This window comes from Protopterus annectens, chromosome 16.part0, assembly GCF_019279795.1.
Source record: "Protopterus annectens isolate FY-2018-M chromosome 16.part0, PAN1.0, whole genome shotgun sequence".
Taxonomy (NCBI): Eukaryota; Metazoa; Chordata; order Ceratodontiformes; family Protopteridae; genus Protopterus; species Protopterus annectens.
The window spans coordinates 262,176,159-262,192,947 of NC_056750.1; the positions used below are offsets into that span (position 1 = coordinate 262,176,159).

A 16,789-nucleotide genomic window follows, 5' to 3' on the forward strand; every position below is an offset into this window, starting at 1 on the left:
AATCTACAATGTATGTACTGTACTTGTGTACTATGCATGTATTCTACCTATTTTCCAAATTTCAGCTGTACACCACAAATCTGTTAATTACCTTTATTTTTACAAATTAATATTTTTTTGTTTGTTCTCTCCACTGTAACTGTTGATGTGCAACCTACCACTGTAAAAACATGTATTTTGTAATGTGTGTATACTGATCATGTCTAAATAACTAAATGTATCTAATTTTTCTTTGTGGAGCTTTTCTCCCTGGGCCTCTACTGAAAAAGGGCCTTTTCAGCTCCGACACCCCTGGTTAACAAATGTAAAATAAAGTAGATGGAACAGGAGGAACAGATGTATGTTCCAGAAATTCCAGTTGTAAAAATAAAATCATTTTCTAAGGAACTGAGAAACCACTGTTCTCAGAGAAACAACGGATACATTTTGGAAATTATCTCAGAGAAGGTGAATCCTTCAAGTGAACTGGCCAAAGCTACACTCTGTGGAGACTTAATCTGCCCCTTCACTCATTCTGAGGTTCAGTCTCTTCAGAAAATGAAAAATCCTATTTTCTTTTACCAGAAACAAACAGACAAACAGTCATACTAGAAGGAAAACACCACAACAGCCACAAGGCTAATAAACTAAAAAATAAAAAAAGAGCTACCAAGGCAGCAAAATTGCAGCAACAGTTTAGTACAGCACCAACAAACTGAAGAAGCTATTTGAATTTTATGGCAAAAGCGCTCAGCTGGTGCTGTATTAAACTGTTTGCTACATTTTTGATGCCTTGGTGGCTCGATTTTTTTTTATTTTTTAGTGTTTTACTTAATCATACAGGAAGGGTCAACCACCTATACTAAACACCCGAACTAAGCTCAGTAAGTTACTCCTCTCCAGTGTCACCAACATTGGTGAAATCGTGTGTTTAATCATTGGTTTCTTTTTGACAAAAATTTCTGAAGAAACAGACCCAAAATTGGGAGCAATAACCTCTCCATGGATGGGAACAGCTTTCTGGCTAACAAATGAGGCATTTCCTGTCCCTTCTCCCACGACTAACGAGTGGCTTTCCCCTGCCCACCAAGGGCAAAACAATTGTAGAGGATGTTTAACCTCCAGTCTATAGGGGCTGTAGGGACTACACCAGAAGGACCAAAGGAAAGAGAGGAGTAGTCCAAGGAAAGTACAGTTGTGTAAACATACCATAAATGTAGATGTTAGAGTGAATTCACTGTTGCAGTCATTACATTCGGGTTATCAGCCTGATTAACAAAGTCTTGGGTCCTGCATCGTTCCATGATGTCAGGTCGTCAGGGGTATAAAACATGCAGCCGACACCATTACATCAGTTTTTCTTGCCCCAAATGTCAGGTGCCCCCCTAATGGGAAGCAATTAAATATAAAAATTAGAAGGATATACCGCCAACAAAAAAGCAAATACACCAATAAGGCTTTTAAGCATAGTAAAGGAAAGTAGAGGTGTATAGCCAAAAGTTATGGGGCTGGAGGGTAACCAGGACTGCAACAGTGAACACTCCAACATCTACATTTATGGTAAGTATACACAACTGTACTATGTTCTTCGTGTTTCACTGTTGCAGTCATTACATTTGGGTAGATTCCCAAAGCTATGGTTGGGAGGAGGAATTTTGATAGCATTAGAGCCAGCTATAAGGCCCTGCAAGACTGCAGTGGCAAAGCCAGTGCTGGATTTAGAGAAAATTGGCAAATGATGATGCTTGGTGAAAGTATGTACAGAACTCCAGGTAGCAGCTTCTAGGATGTCCCTAGTAGGGACGGCTCTGAGAAAGGCTGTAGAGGTAGATGCAGCCCTGGTGGAGTGAGGTCTGATCCCCCAGAGGATAGGTTTTCCATGGTGCTTATAGCAGAAAGGAATGCAATGGCTTATCCATTTAGAAATGGTTTGCTTTGAAATAGCCTTCCCCTCTGCCCCTGCAGCAAATGCCACCAGCAGTTCAGATTTCCTTTGAGGTTTAGTCCTGTCCAAGTAGAATCTAAGTTGTCTGTGCACATCTAAGAAATGCAGTATCCATTCCCCTTCTTTCTGTGGATTGTGAAAGAAGGTTGGCAAATGAATGGACTGATTAAGAGCCACACTGGATACCACCTTGGGTATGAAGGATGGATTGGTTCTGTGGGACACCCTGTCCGCATGAAAGATGATGAAAGGCTCCACTGCCATAAGGGCCTGTAATTCAGATACCCTTCTAGCCAAAGTGATTGCTAAAAGGAAAGCTGTTTTCCAAGAAATAAATTTTTAAGTCTGCAGTAGCAGCTGGCTCAAAAGGAGGTAGAATGAATTTCTCCAAGACAAAGTTAAGGTCCCAGGCTGGGGTTGGAGCTCTCCTGGGTGGTCTCAAATTTTTTGGCCCCTCTGAGGAACTGCTCAAGCAGTGAATGAGAGAAGAGGGGAGGTTCTGTGTTATAATTAGTTGAAATGGCAGAGGCGTGGATTTTAATGCAGGAAAAAAGACAGGCCCTTGTGAGGCATCTCAGTTAAGTATGGTAAAATCGGAGGTAAATTGGGCACTGCTGTGCTCATCCCTCGAGACTGGTTCCAGGCACAATCTTTTTCCATTTTTCAGCATAAGATTTTCTAGTACTAGGCCTCCTCGCCTCTAAAATATCTATCACAGGTTTGCTGAGGGATGGTAAAGGAGAGATTAAGTAATTAGCCAAGCTGCAAGGTTCAGTGTTAGAAGCTGAGGGTGCAGAATCTGGTTCTCCCGCTGAGACAGCAGGGAAGGAGTCTGAGGCAGGTACCATGGAGATACCCGTGACACTGCGCAGGAGGGGGTACCAGTGTTGGCACGGCCAGTCTGGAGCAATCAAAATCATCCTTGGTTTGTCCGGTTTGATTTTTAGTAGTACTTTGGAGAGCAGAGGCAGAGGGGGGAAGGCATAGACTGATTGGATGCTCTGTCCTTCAGCTGGAAAAACCTCTTTCCAGGCTTGTTTGTGGGGAGTCCTTGTGCAAAATGTGTCCAATTACTATTTCTGGGGAAAGGCAAACAGGTCTATATCTGGGCTCCCCTATTTGCTTGTCAATATGTTGAAAATCCTTGGTTCCAGTTTCCACTCGTGTGGGTCCATGAGGTTTCTGCTTAGTCCGTCTGCCAGTGTATTTCATTTTCCTGGCAGGAATTGAGCTTGTAGGTGCACTTAGTAGCTCAAGGCTTTGTTCCACAATGCCATGGCTAGTCTGCAGAGGGGTTACAAATGTGTACCCCCCTGCTTGTTTATCTACCACATAATAGTGGTGTTGTCCGTCTTTACCATTAGTTGTCCTGGAAGAATGTGGTCCTTGATGGCTGTCAGAGCATTCTGTACAGCCAACATTTCTTTTTGATTGATATGCAGGTGCATTTGACATGGGTTCCATTTGCCCTGAATGGACTTCCCTGCCAGGTAAGCCCCCCCATGCATAGTCTGATGCATGTGTTAGGGTGGCAGGGGGTGATGTGAAAGATACTCCCTTGTTTTGGTGGCAGGCCTCTGCCCACCAAAGGAACTCTAGGCGTAAGCAAGGTATAATAGGAATCATTGTTTCTAGGCCTTGAGAATGTTGACACCATAGGCTTTTTAGACACCACTGTAGGTTCCTCATATGCAGTCTTGCATATGGAATTAGAAGAATGCAGGAGGCCATGAACCCAAAGGCTTGCAGTATTTGTCTTGCTGATAAGTAGGGTTTTTGTGGCCACTTGTTTGAAGCAGGTTGTCAAATGAATTTTTCTCTGGCGTGAGGTAAGCCATCTGGGAAGTTTTATTCAAGCTTGCTCCCAGGAATATAATTTGTTGACAGGGTACCAGGTGTGATTTCTTTTTATTTATGGTGTACCCCTGACAAGTTAGAACCCTTTTTACAAAGGCCAGATGATTCAAGTATGTCCTGGCTTTCTGCCTGAATTAGACAATCATCCAGGCATGGGTATATCTGAATATTTCTTTGCCTGCAAAATGCAAAAACTGGAGCTAGGCATTTTGTGAATACCCTGGGCACAGTAGATAAGCCAAAGGGCAGTGCAGAGAACCAATAGTGCGTGTAGCCTGCTTTGAAGCATAGGTATCTTCTGCAAGATTCCCCGATTGGGATGTGCAGGTATGCTTCTTTTAAATCTAGTGTTGCCAACCAAGCATCTTTGCCTAGCATAGGAAGTAATTGAAGAGTCAGCATCTTGAATTTTGGAATCTCCAAAATGGTGTTAGACAGGTCCTGGATAGGACGCCATGAATTGTCTTTTCTGGGTACCAGGAAAAGTCTCTAGTAGAAACCTTGTCCCTTTTCTTCTGGTACCAGTTGAATAGCTTCTTCTGGTACCAGTTGAATAGCCCCCATGCTTGATAGAAAGTACTTGTTTTGGGCCTCTACCCACTGATTTGGGGGTAGGTCTGGCCACCCACTTGGTGTTGGCAACGTGTGGAAGTGAAATCTGTATCCCTGGGACACTATTTAAAACCCATTTGTCCTGGGTAAAGAGTTCCCAATTCTTTGCATGAAGAGCAATCTTTCTCCCCAAAGGGGCAGTCAGTTAAGTGCTTGGAAATTTTAAAAGGAAGTCATTGAGACACTTTACCATGGGGGGAGTCCCAGATTTGGAAGTGGAGGGGCCCCCCCACTGCTTAGTTCTGTGTGTCCCCTGGGACTGAAACCTGGGGATTTTGCTATGTCTGGGTTTGGCTTGAGACGACCTAGAAGGGGCTGGAAAGGACCAATTCTTGGAGGGCCAGTGCCTACTAAATCCAGGAGGCTGAACTTGTAAAAAAAATCCTTAACAGTTTGCATAAATTTAGCTTTATCTTCCATCTTTTTAAGAACTTCCTCAGCCTTGTTGCCAAACAGGCAGTCTTGATTTAAAGGAGTATCCAACAATTTAGCTTTAACATGGTCAGGCAAAGATTGCTCCTCAAGCCAAGCATGCCTTCTGAGCACAGACAAAGTAACAGCAGCCCTGCAAGAGGCCTCTAATGAAATCAAAACCACATTGCAAAGTATGTTTTCCAACTTGTTCAGCAGAATGCATTAAATCCTGTAATTCTTTATTTTCCACACAGTCAGGAATCAACATAATTTTCTGTTTAAGCAGTCCAATAACATGTTGCTGATACTTTAACATATGAAACTGGCAGTTTAAAGCCCTAGTGGCCAAGATTGCAGAAGTGTAAACCTTCTTACCCCATCTATCCAGCGCCCTGGAGTCTCTATCAGAAGGGGTAGGATTTTTAGCAGTAGAAGCCTTAATGCCCTTGGGGCCCTGCGAAATAATCTCTGGATATGCAATAGGATTTTTGCAAAGGAACTTGTGGGACTCTGGGACCCTGTAGTATGTCAGGTTTTCTGGAAGCAGGAGGCAGAGAATCAGGGGCCAAACTAGATTCCAAGAAAGCATCATCAACAATGTCTAGTACAGGAGGAATAGCTAAAGGCCTATACTGAGGTAGGAGAAGGAAATCCTCAAACCTCTTTTTTTTGAATCAGAAAAATCCTGGCTTTCCCAGTGGAAATGCTCCCTTAGATTATGCAATGTTTCCCCAAAATAAAAATCCTCAGGAGGGGAAGCAGAGGGAATGGAGTTCTCTGCATCAGAATATTCCCAAGTACATAAGGGCAAATCCAGATCAATCAGAAGAATCAGAAAAAACAGAATCCTGATCAGAAAATTCATAATCAACTTCAGTCCTAGGCCCTTTTAGAAGGGGGGATTGGCTACCCCTGATTAGAGGCATTAGAACTTCAGCCATTCTTATTTGTTTTTAGGCCTAGAGGCCTGAGCATGTGGCCTGGGCGTCTGTTTTTTAGACATGGATCGAGATTTAGGCCCAAGTAAAGGAGGAGGAGTCCATTTAATATGAAAGTCCGTACGCCTGAATACACCCTCAGAAGCCGGTGCCTGCACAGTGGCTCCGGACCCATCCAAGGTAGAGACATCCGCTGGTCCCATAGTTGAAGCATCTCGTGGCATACCAGACTCCGAATGGGTCTCAGTAGAGGCCTGCGAATCAGAAGTAGCAGGTATCAGGCTGCGAATGCACCTCACTGAATATCAGCGAACTGGCGACTGGCTTAGAAGCGTCGTCGGCAGTTTTGGACCTAGACAGCCTGTCTCTCTTTATCTTTGCGTTTGTTTCGGAATCCCGATAATCAGATGGCTAACTGACATTTCTGGATAATTAAACAGAGAACCAAAATACTTAGGAGGCGAAAATATACAGACTACTGATAGTGCGCTGATTAAATAAAGCACAAAACCGACAGCAAGGTACGTTGTGGTCAGGGCCTAGGCAAGGAATCCAGTACAAATGAAAATCTGAGGTATTTGCTTTCCACAAGTAATGCAATTAACTTTTACCGACATCGGTACGAGCAAGAAAACGTTTCCCCAACAGGGTACTTGGCTTTAGGTGAAGACTTCGGTTCTGAAACTTGAAAACGAAAATTTCAGGAGTCGGCCGACCGGCACTTTCGAACTGCTTCGGGCACTGCACAGCAAGAAAGACAGATGTAATGGTGTCGGCTGCATGTTTTATACCCGACTACCTGACATCATGGAAAAAGGGACAGCAACTGACGCAGGACCCAAGACTTTGTTAATCAGGCTGACAGAGGGCTACCTGCAAGCAGATAACCCGAATGTAATGACTGCAAAAGTGAAACACGAAGAACATCCAGACTTTGCAAAAAGCAGAGTCACCCACCTGCACCCAAGGAACTTTAATCATTCTGCTGTGCTGGCGAAGGCTGCTTAACAATATTTGTTTCTGTGGGTGGAAGACAACAGAATCAAGGAACTGGTAGGGTGTTCCATGGTTAAGCTGAAAAAAGTATATTCTGCCAGGGATAGAACCCATATAGCCACCAAAAGGTTTCTGCAGCAGAAGAGTAGTGCAGTCTGCGATGGAGTGCTGTCACCTACCTAGAAAGGTTTGAGGTAGTAAGCAGTGCAAACAACTATGGCACAAGAACTAAAAAGTTCTTTTAGCAACAGCTCTACCACTTCAGATTATGTAATACACCACATCTTGTCCCTCAATTAACTGGCCACAAAAAGCTCACCCTCCTTTGGTGCCACATTCTCTAGTATTGCCATCCCTAAAACAGATCACTGCTTGTATCTCAAAATATATTTTACAATGTGGTGACACATTTGTATTTAGAAAATGTGTGTGTGTGTGTGTGTGTGTGTGTGTGTGTGTGTGTGTGTGTGTGTGTGTGTGTGTGTGTGTGTTTTAACAAAAGTGATTACAACGCATTGAGTGCACAAGGCACATACTGCTTTGCCTCAGGCTTCTACTGTACCTTGAGGATCACCTACAATGTTTACCTATCAGTTATTCCTTTTCCTTAATTAGCACAATATGTAAACCACAAAACTACATGGCAGCCTACATAACTATTTGTTTATTTCTTTTGTTTACTTTCTCTTCCAACAGCCGACAGAATTAGCAGCAAACAGAATGGGGCATCACAGACCAACTACATCATTTAACTATAACCATATTGCTGGTCTCAAATCACTTACACTATTCCACAAAGTCTTGAAAGCATTAAATTGTAAGCATAATAGGCTATAATTAAAAAAAGTCAAGTCTTGGCAATTGTGATTACCGGTGACATCTAATACAGTTAATACTACTGCTGTAAAAACTATTAAGATGAAATAGTTCAAGTAATGATGGTTTCTCACAGTAAAGGGCAAGTAACCAGCCTACTGCCCTGACTCAAATGCAACTGAATCCAAATATCATAAAAATGAAGGCAAATGCCAGAATAGAATGGTATGCTTCAGAGGAGTACATCTTTAGGTCATCAGTGAAATACAAAAACAAATTTTACTCGTACTTTAGGAATTCATGCTGAACCAAATATGGCGCAGTACAGGTATAGGCAGCTTGGGCACTCAAGCACATTCTTTGGTGCCACTCCAATGGGGACCATCAGAAAGAAATATTTTGATAGTGCAATTAATTTTATTAATCTTGACGACAATTAGCACACACTTTTAAAATGTAATTCACAACTACATAAGATGCATTAAAAATGGATGTACATACTGTACATCATTGAGCTAGTATTGCTGTAATTAGCATTTTCAGGATATCAGTCATCCTAGCTGCTGGTACACTTCTCTACTATCTCTAAGGCAAGCATACTTGGGATATCAATTTGCTTTGTGCCGAGCTTCTCTTGTAAGCATATCCTAGAGACAGTACTCTGTTAAGAGGAAAGTATCACTAGAGGTTATTAAACCTGTGGCTGAACACACAGGAAGATTAACATTTTATAAACATATTGGTCACTGATGCATTTAAATAATAGCACCTCAGCAAAGTGTACCTTCTTACGGTTTAAATCTTAGACTGCACATTTCAATAATGAATTATTAAAGTACTTAACTGGATGATTAAGAATTATGATCGGTTTCAACTTTTACTGTTTTAGATATTTAATGGATGTGTAGTTTGTATGATTTCAACCTTAAGAAGGCACATGTTGTCAAGGAGGTTCATTTTTATTTATTAGAATAATAAAATTTCAGTGTGTTTAAAAAGATCAGTTAAGGGATTTTTTCAAGTTATTTCAGTGGAAATGTGCAAATATTAAGATTCTTAATATTTTTACATAGCTGTCCATGTCTACTCTCAAATTAACCTTCAAACATACAGGCTTTCATATTTCAAATGTACACGGGGGATTCACAGTCAACATAAACACAACATGTCAGTATCTCAGGGGAATATCTTCCATCTTTTGAATTTGTTCAGAACAAAGGCAGTGCTCTCTTTTGTACTAAAGTTCAGAAGTCACCTACCCGGAGCAGTTTCAGTAACATTATCATTGTGTCCTTCAGCAGCGTCATCTGGCAGCCTGGGAATGCTGGCACTGTAACAGAAACAACAGACTATCATCTTTGCATAAGGACACATCCCACCTGTTAAAAGCACAGCACAACTTCTGGCAAGTTTCACTACATATTTAAACAGTGTTCCTATGAAGGAGCATGCCCTTACTGATTTTACAGCTAATCTGGGAAGTTGGTTTAGTGCACAATACAGTTCCGCAAGAAAGTACAAATGTGGGCAAGGTACAGCAAGTGCAAGCTATTCCCCCAAATACAGTTCAATCTACTCAGACAATGCACTCAGAAAAAAAAAAAGTCGCAGATTTTCAAACACGAACTTAAAATGGATTTTGCACATATTAAAATTTTAACACATTTTTCCAACACCTCCAAATAAATTTCCGATAAAATATAAAAAAAAGTCCTTTATGGTTCCTATACAAACATTATAAATGCACAAAGACAGTGGAACAGAGATGTACACCTTTCAGTGGACCAAGCCAGAGTGAAAGCCCTCGCCTATCTTTTCTGAAGCCCAAGCAAAGTTAACTGCCTCAACTGAGGCCACCAACTCATTCCTCCACTACTTATTTATTATAAGTTGGCATTTACCAGGAAAGTCAGACTGGGTAAAAATCCCATTCTTAGTAGAAAAGGAAGGCAGACTACAACCCCCTAGGTATAAGATAAGGATGCAAGTGGCCCTCCAAACGGCCAGACTGCATGAAGAACAGTGTTAAAAGCAGTACATATGCATACATACACGCGAGTGTACTAGAAGATACATCTCCTTCACACACCAGACTAAGGAAGAATGCATGCATCCGTATAGAAGATCTGTGGTGGTGGTGCTGCGGTAGCGTTGTCGCCTCACAGTAAGACACTGACCAGTTAGACTCACAGCTAGAGCGTCTTCTGCGTGGAGACATGCGTGAGTGGGCATATCTTCGTTGAAGGTTGTGCATTAGGGATGGCAACTCGGCACGTAAAAATCAACTGCCAATCATTAGCGGACCGGAGTTCCACTGTGGCGACCCCTAACCGGGAAAAACCGAAAGACACAACATGTACTTACCAGAAGACAATCTGGTGTGGCATGCAGATTTAAGGAACAAGAATGACTTGAAAAGCAGTGACTCACAAATAGATATCTTTTATTGTCTAGAATTGGTTATTTCATGTACCATGAAAACCACACTCTTGTTCCAGTTATCCAATTTTTTAATTTGATTTTATCCATTTTAAAGTGGATTAGGAGGTTTCAGGATTGCTTGCGTGCTGTACAAGTATGACATATAGTGCACAAGTTTTTAAGTAGAATAAGAGGGATTTGTGTAAGACTAATAAGGCATCAAGGATGTAAATACTTGTTTGATGCTTGATGTATACCCCCCCCCACACACACACACACACACACACCTGTCCCATGCCTTCTTGAATGCCTCCCCACAACCAATTCCAATAGGTCTTTCCATGGGTCCACAACACTTGTGAAACCCCACTTTTAGAAATCCAGGGAGTAGTTTTGTCACCATGATCTGTAGCATGTGCTACCTTCCCCTATTCTTGCTGTTCAAATACCCCACAATCTGACCTTGCCCATCACTTATGCCCCCCCAATATTTTGTTTCAGCTAAAATGAGCTCTAGATATTCTCACTTCTGGTCATAGTCTTTTCGTTCCAGACCACAGACATTTTGTTTTACTTTCCACTAGATTCCTTACATCTGCCTTGACTGCCTTTTCTTTACATGGTCTCTGGAAATGTGTGCAGTACTCTGTGTAGTGACCATGGCCCAACAGAGTAGAAGCATTTTACCTTTTGCCTTCTGGGCTCTATCCCCCTAAGTAACTATAGCATTCTGTTTGTGGCTACCACTGCCCACTCACTTGTTCTTGGGGATCCGATCCAAGTGTCAGACATCTCCAGACCCTTTTCATACTTTACTGCCACCAACTCCACTCTGCCCAGTTCAAGGGTCACACATGGGTTACTGGGGCCTAAATTAGAGATTGTGCATTTGTATGCACCGAAACAAATGACAACATTCTCCAAACTAGTTTAAACTTTTCCAAATCTTCACTAGAATCTTCTCACCTTGACAGCTCCCACTTATCCTTATGTCATTAGACAAGCAGACGCAGTTCTTTTGTCCCAGACATGTCTGTGAATCACTCAGTCAATAGCCCAGAAGGCTGCACACTCACCTCTTATGCTTGAAGATCAGGAGGCTATGGGTTCTATTCCAAACCCACCCCAGGTGACTGGATCAAGTGGTCTTTACTGACACAGCAGTATATCATTAGAGGCTGCTGTACTACAGTGTGTGCCTTTCTTCGGACGAGAGGTTAAACCAAGGTCCCATCTGCCTGAGTTGGTCACTGTAAAAGATTCTATGCCACTTAAAGAGGAGGCAATTTTGCTAGTGCCCTGGACAAATTTCCCTTGCTCGGTATAAATATCACCTTGGGTCTACCCTCAAAAGTGGCTACAAGCACAGTGGAACCAACTCTGTAAACAAAGAATAAGCAAAATACTTAATACTGGTCCCAGGACAGGCCTCTGGTACTCTAATAGTCACTCTGAATTTCTGACCCTGCCTCTCTCACCTTACACCTCAATGTCTGATCACTCACCATATGGAATTATCTGGGTCCTTTACTCTTGCTTAGCTCTACCCCCAGTCCCACCATTTTTTTTTTATATGTTAGCCTCCTGTGTGGAGCAGAATCAAATGCCCAGTAACTACATCCATTGGTACTCTCCTGCCAGGCTCACCTGTAACCCAGTTAAAAAAACTAAAGTTTGAGTGGTAGGTTGGTTGCTGATCTGTAGGCTGTTGTCCATTAAGATTACCAGAAATCCCTCCAGAATTCTAGGACACCCCCCCAACCACAGTTACATTAACAAGCCTATATTGCCACAAATATTTCTCAACTCCCTCCCATACAAGGGTACCACACTTTGTCTTCCAATCCTCTGTCACTTTTGTACTAGCTTGTGATTTACTGAAGACCTGTTGATCTCCATCCAGGTTTTGCCAACATAATAGCCAGCCAGACATCTGAAGACTGAGGGGTAGCCCATTTGGTTCATTGTTTGTCACCCTACGTGCAGCCCAACTATGGAGAGTGGAAAAAAAAAAAACACAACTCTATACTCCAAGAGCAAGACATCCCAAGAACTAAAGACCAATAACTTGCCTTCCAACAATAAATTATATACTGAAATTTATGTGGGCAGGGTTTACAGTCATTTGAAAGGGGGGGGGGGTCAAAGCAACAGAACAAAAAGGTAGCAAAAGAAAATCACATGGAATAAAGATTCACATATTGTTAAAAGCCCTTTTTACAACTTTCCAAATATGGTACGGACAGATTACAAAAAAGCATGATACAGCATCAGAATGCTTACAGACATGCAAGATACAGCTCACATTGATTAATTTACATAGCAGTGATTATGAAACCGTGGCAAACCAATTAAATGATTCATGATAAAATGGCAAATTATTATCCCAGCAATAAAAATCAAAAAGGGGATAACAATCATTGCTGTCTAGGCCATAGTTTCAACTTCCCAATAACATTGATGAAAGACGTCTCACAAAGAAAGTAGCAAAGAAAAACTGGAAACCTGAACCACAAAGAATTACCGAAAAGTAACTGTTTGAAATTGGTATCATCCAATACTAGCAATTAAGAAAATAGAAGCAAGAAAACCAGATGGAGTAGTCAAAGAAAAAAAAGGACAGAAGTAGAATTAAAACACCTACACCCAGTGATTAAGGTCATAAAATACCAACATTTGTTTGTAAATATACAGCAACAGGGGCAAAGACAATCAGATAGTTATAACAGTAGTAGGAGTGAAAGGATGGATAAAAATAGCATATTTAAGTATGCTAGAATATTCTAAATCTGTTTATGCAACTTCGTATGAACTGCAGAAGGACCCTATTCTGGGTACATTTTGGGTGCAAAGAACAACCTTGGCATACAAAGAATGAAGCCATACTAGCCTCATAAATGCTAATGTTTGTCTTTCGGCTTCTTCCTGGTAAGGGGTCGCCACAGCGGAACTCTAGTCCACTAATGAATAGCAGTAGATTTTTACGAAATGCCAAGGTGCCAGCTCAATGCCCAACCTTCAAAGGCAACGCCCATGCATGCATGTCTTTCGAACGCTACCCAACCATGGGGAGGATATGCAGACTCCATACAGAAGGCACTCCCAAGCCAAGCAGAGAACTGAACGGGAGAACCTCTTGCTGTGAGGTAACAATGCTACTGCTGTACCACCGCGGAAACATAGCCTCTTAAATGCTAATCATACCCTAAATTCAGGAATTTTGGCTCATTCCTATTATGGTATTAAAACCCAAAACATTTGCAGAAATTAAGAAAAAAAAAATCTCTGAAGACTTTGGGAGGTGATGCATGTTTTCACAGTGCTGTATCCACTGTTAAGGGCAGCCAGTTCGCTCTAAACCTCCACCTTTCTCTCCTGATGTCTGTCCACTGTTGTCTCCATTTTGCCCTGTCTCCCTCAGACTGTCACCCTCATTGTTCAGTACATCTGTTTTTCCCAGCCTTCTGTGAGCACCCTTACATCTTTGCTCAACCTAGTCAGTTCTGCCTCTCCCTCCTTCATTTCTGCCATGTAACTAAAAAGCCTTTGCTTAACTTTTTGATATTTTACCAACTCCCTTACAGCTATCATCTTTGCCATTTTTGTTGCCAATGTTTTTGCACTGCACCTACTCATCCTCCCCTATTTTCCAACTCTTGTAGACCCTACCTTTTGCCCAATTACTACACATTAAGTAGCTATATTGGCCTTTTCTTTTTAGCCTTCGTGATTCTTCCTTACACCCTTTTCCACAGCCTTGAAATAGGTACAAGAAAAAAAAAAAAAAATAGTTTCCTTACCAAGCACACTGTCCCCAAAAGCCATTCAACTCTTAATAGGCAGACTGGCCTCAGCATTCACCTCCATATTCCACACGGAGACTATCCTTCACCTGCCCCTTCCCATGATACTGAGCATTTCTCCTTTGCCCTCCAAAGGTATCCCTACAGCAGAAGATATGGCTATCCTCCTGTCTTTAGTGGCTAAACAAACTACACCATGGGGACAAAAAAAGGTTAGTCTGAGGAACAAGCAGCCACATCAGAGACACCCATCAGATGCCAAGACCAGAACAGAAGTGATTTAAACACCAAAACACTCATTTAAAGTTCTTTTTTGCATGTAGGGGATGGTACTACCAAAAAGAGACAGAGGTTGCTCCACTGGTAAGCCAAGAAGAGACACTGAAAGCAGAGAACAGAGCCTAAACAAGTTAGTAATATGTAAGGTAGAGAACAAGCGATTCTGAGGTTAAGTAAACCACTGATAGCCCCCCCCCCCCAGGACAGTATCCTGTCCCAAGCCCCCCCCCAGCACAGTATCCTGTCCCAAGCACTGTCCAAGTAATTTTTTTTTTCACAGACGGCTCACATAAGCATGTCTGATGTAATGACAGTACCAAAATATTCAGTTTCCTAGCTAAAAACTAACAGTCCCACAGTGCCCACTGAAGGAGCACAATAAAACAGCTCAAACTTTTTTCATTCCAATTATGCTTTTATGAAGCTCTGCTCGAGCTGACGGGTGGAGTGTGAGGAAGGTGCCCTTAGCTTTGTGAAGCTGGCTGCAGTTGGGGTAGAACTCGTATAGCCTAGGCTACTGCAATAGTGAATTATGTTTGAATATCCAATGAACGTAGTTTGGTTAAATCCAACTCATCAAGATGTCAGCTTGTTGCACTGTAAAAAAAGTCAATACAGCTGCTCACATATACTGTCTTTTTTTTCAGTACGAGACCATGGTTCAGTGGGGGATCAGCCTTTCCACACTGTTGTAATCTGAGTTGGTATGGTGTTTGCCTCCAGGAAAAAAAAAAATGTTTAAACTTTTTTCTTCATGGGGAGGTGATTGATCAAGTTGTGTTCAATCACGTGTACAGTTGTGTTTTCAGTGCAGTGTTATAAAGTTAGGATGCATATACCATAGTGATCAAAGCCTGTATTCCCTTCATATGCATTAGCTGGACCTAATGAAGTTGTTTGCCCAAGTCATTGTACAAGTTATAAGACAGCATATAAGAAACAAAGGGGACATGCAAATTTCATATTTTCTCTCCCACCCCTTCAGGTCAGAGATAAATTTACGTACTCATTGGAACACTTGAGCTATTCCTAAAGTAATTTGCATAAAAAGACTGAAGATGCTAAGCAACACATGTAGTAAACCTTTTTACAAAATAGGTTTCACAAAATTTCTAAGAATGGTAGATCCCTTTCAGAGGAGTTTTATAAAAAAGTGAGACCTTCACCCTGTGTAGCTCTCATTTTTTTCCAACTGCCTGCTGTACCTTCATGCCTTCTTTGTTTACTCCAGGTTTGTAAATCAATTCTATTTTGTTTTTTGTAACTTTCTTCACCCAGGCTGCAACTGCAAATAGTCTGCTGTTATCAGTGTACTATCCCAGAAAATTTAAGTCTTGGGGTACCATATTAGTACTAACAAACTACAATAGTTTTAAATGATTAATATTGAAGTGGCCTAGCTGTCTGTGCCATGGACTTGCTACTTGACCTTTCAACCCAATCAGTTTTAAAGATTACAGATAATCAGTACTGCAAATATGTGAGGAATTAAATACTTTTCTGTCAAACTAACAAGTTCTTTTCCTTCACACCCTAATATTGCATTTAGAAATTAACATTGTAATACTATCACTACACAGATGCACATTTAAATTGGGAAAGTATTAGTAAACTAAAAGAATGGTCCTAAGAAGTGTCAACAAAGCTTGTTACATGAATATGCCAACTTGTACGACTAATACAGACTCTATCCACCTTCTTCCAGGAAGCTACGATCACAGTTTTGAAAGTAAAAAAGCTCATTACTTAACTACTATTGATGCCTATTAATTTCCACTCTTCTCCTTGTGTTTAAAAACATTAACTACATTAATAAATGCTAACAATGTGATTTTAAAACTATAATGGTGAGACGCTTGTAATGTAATATAAAATGAATGCGTATTAAGAAATAAAGGGAGAAAAGGCCAGAAGAGATGGGGACAATGAATACGTATACACCCATCCAATTCAAATACATTCCACCTTGATGCTCCAAGCCATTAACATACGGTGAAGAATCCATAGATCAGAAGGCCACAACAAAACAACTCATGACAGATACTGTTTTGCAAGGATGACTTGTAGGTTGTTTTGCATGCCAGTCAAGTATTAATCAAGTATCACATAAATGAGTGTCTGAAAAGGGTCACTGACCAAGCCACTCACCCACTATACAAATACTTACATGCAACTGAGTTTACAGTTAAAAATAAAACTTCAAAGGAACCAATAATATATTAAGCAAATTATATTAACTTACGCTGTAGCCCTAACATGCTATACTAATTAAAATATTAAATAGTTACAACAGAACCGTTTTAACTTTATGATCTTGTTAACTAATGAAAATGTGACAGAGTATAAAGAAACATTTCTGACAAGTGTTAGATGTAAAAGTAAGGACATATTATGGTAAAACTTCAAGTCAGAGTACAAGCTATAGAAGTGTCTTTTAGTGCATTACTTGGAAAACATAATAAGCATAACAAAATCACTAAGTTAACCAGGAGAGACCGTTTTAGATTTCCTTTATAAAAAGGGGAAACAAATGAGTTATGCACTTACCATGTCACACCTGCAAGAGACAGATCCTTCCCCCATAACTGCACTAATACCATAGGCATTAGAACTCCTTGGCAGATAAACATTCCCCATGTCCTAATGCCCGCAGCATTAGTCTCACTGTTAGAGGCTGGACCTCTTGTGAGACTGTCTACTGTCAAAAGCATAGCATAGAAGTGCAATTC

At 41.2% G+C, this 16,789-nt stretch overlaps 1 protein-coding gene across 5 annotated transcripts in view; it reads right to left on the minus strand.

The window, feature by feature from the left end:
* LOC122791042 (myomegalin-like) overlaps positions 1-16,789 on the minus strand; it is a 3,200,315-nt gene that overhangs the window by 3,151,019 nt on the left and 32,507 nt on the right. For all 5 annotated transcript variants that reach the window (XM_044058817.1, XM_044058818.1, XM_044058820.1 and 2 more), the window contains exon 2: positions 8,817-8,887. In XM_044058817.1, coding sequence (XP_043914752.1) covers positions 8,817-8,887 — 71 coding nt within the window. The remainder of the gene's footprint in view (positions 1-8,816; positions 8,888-16,789) is intronic.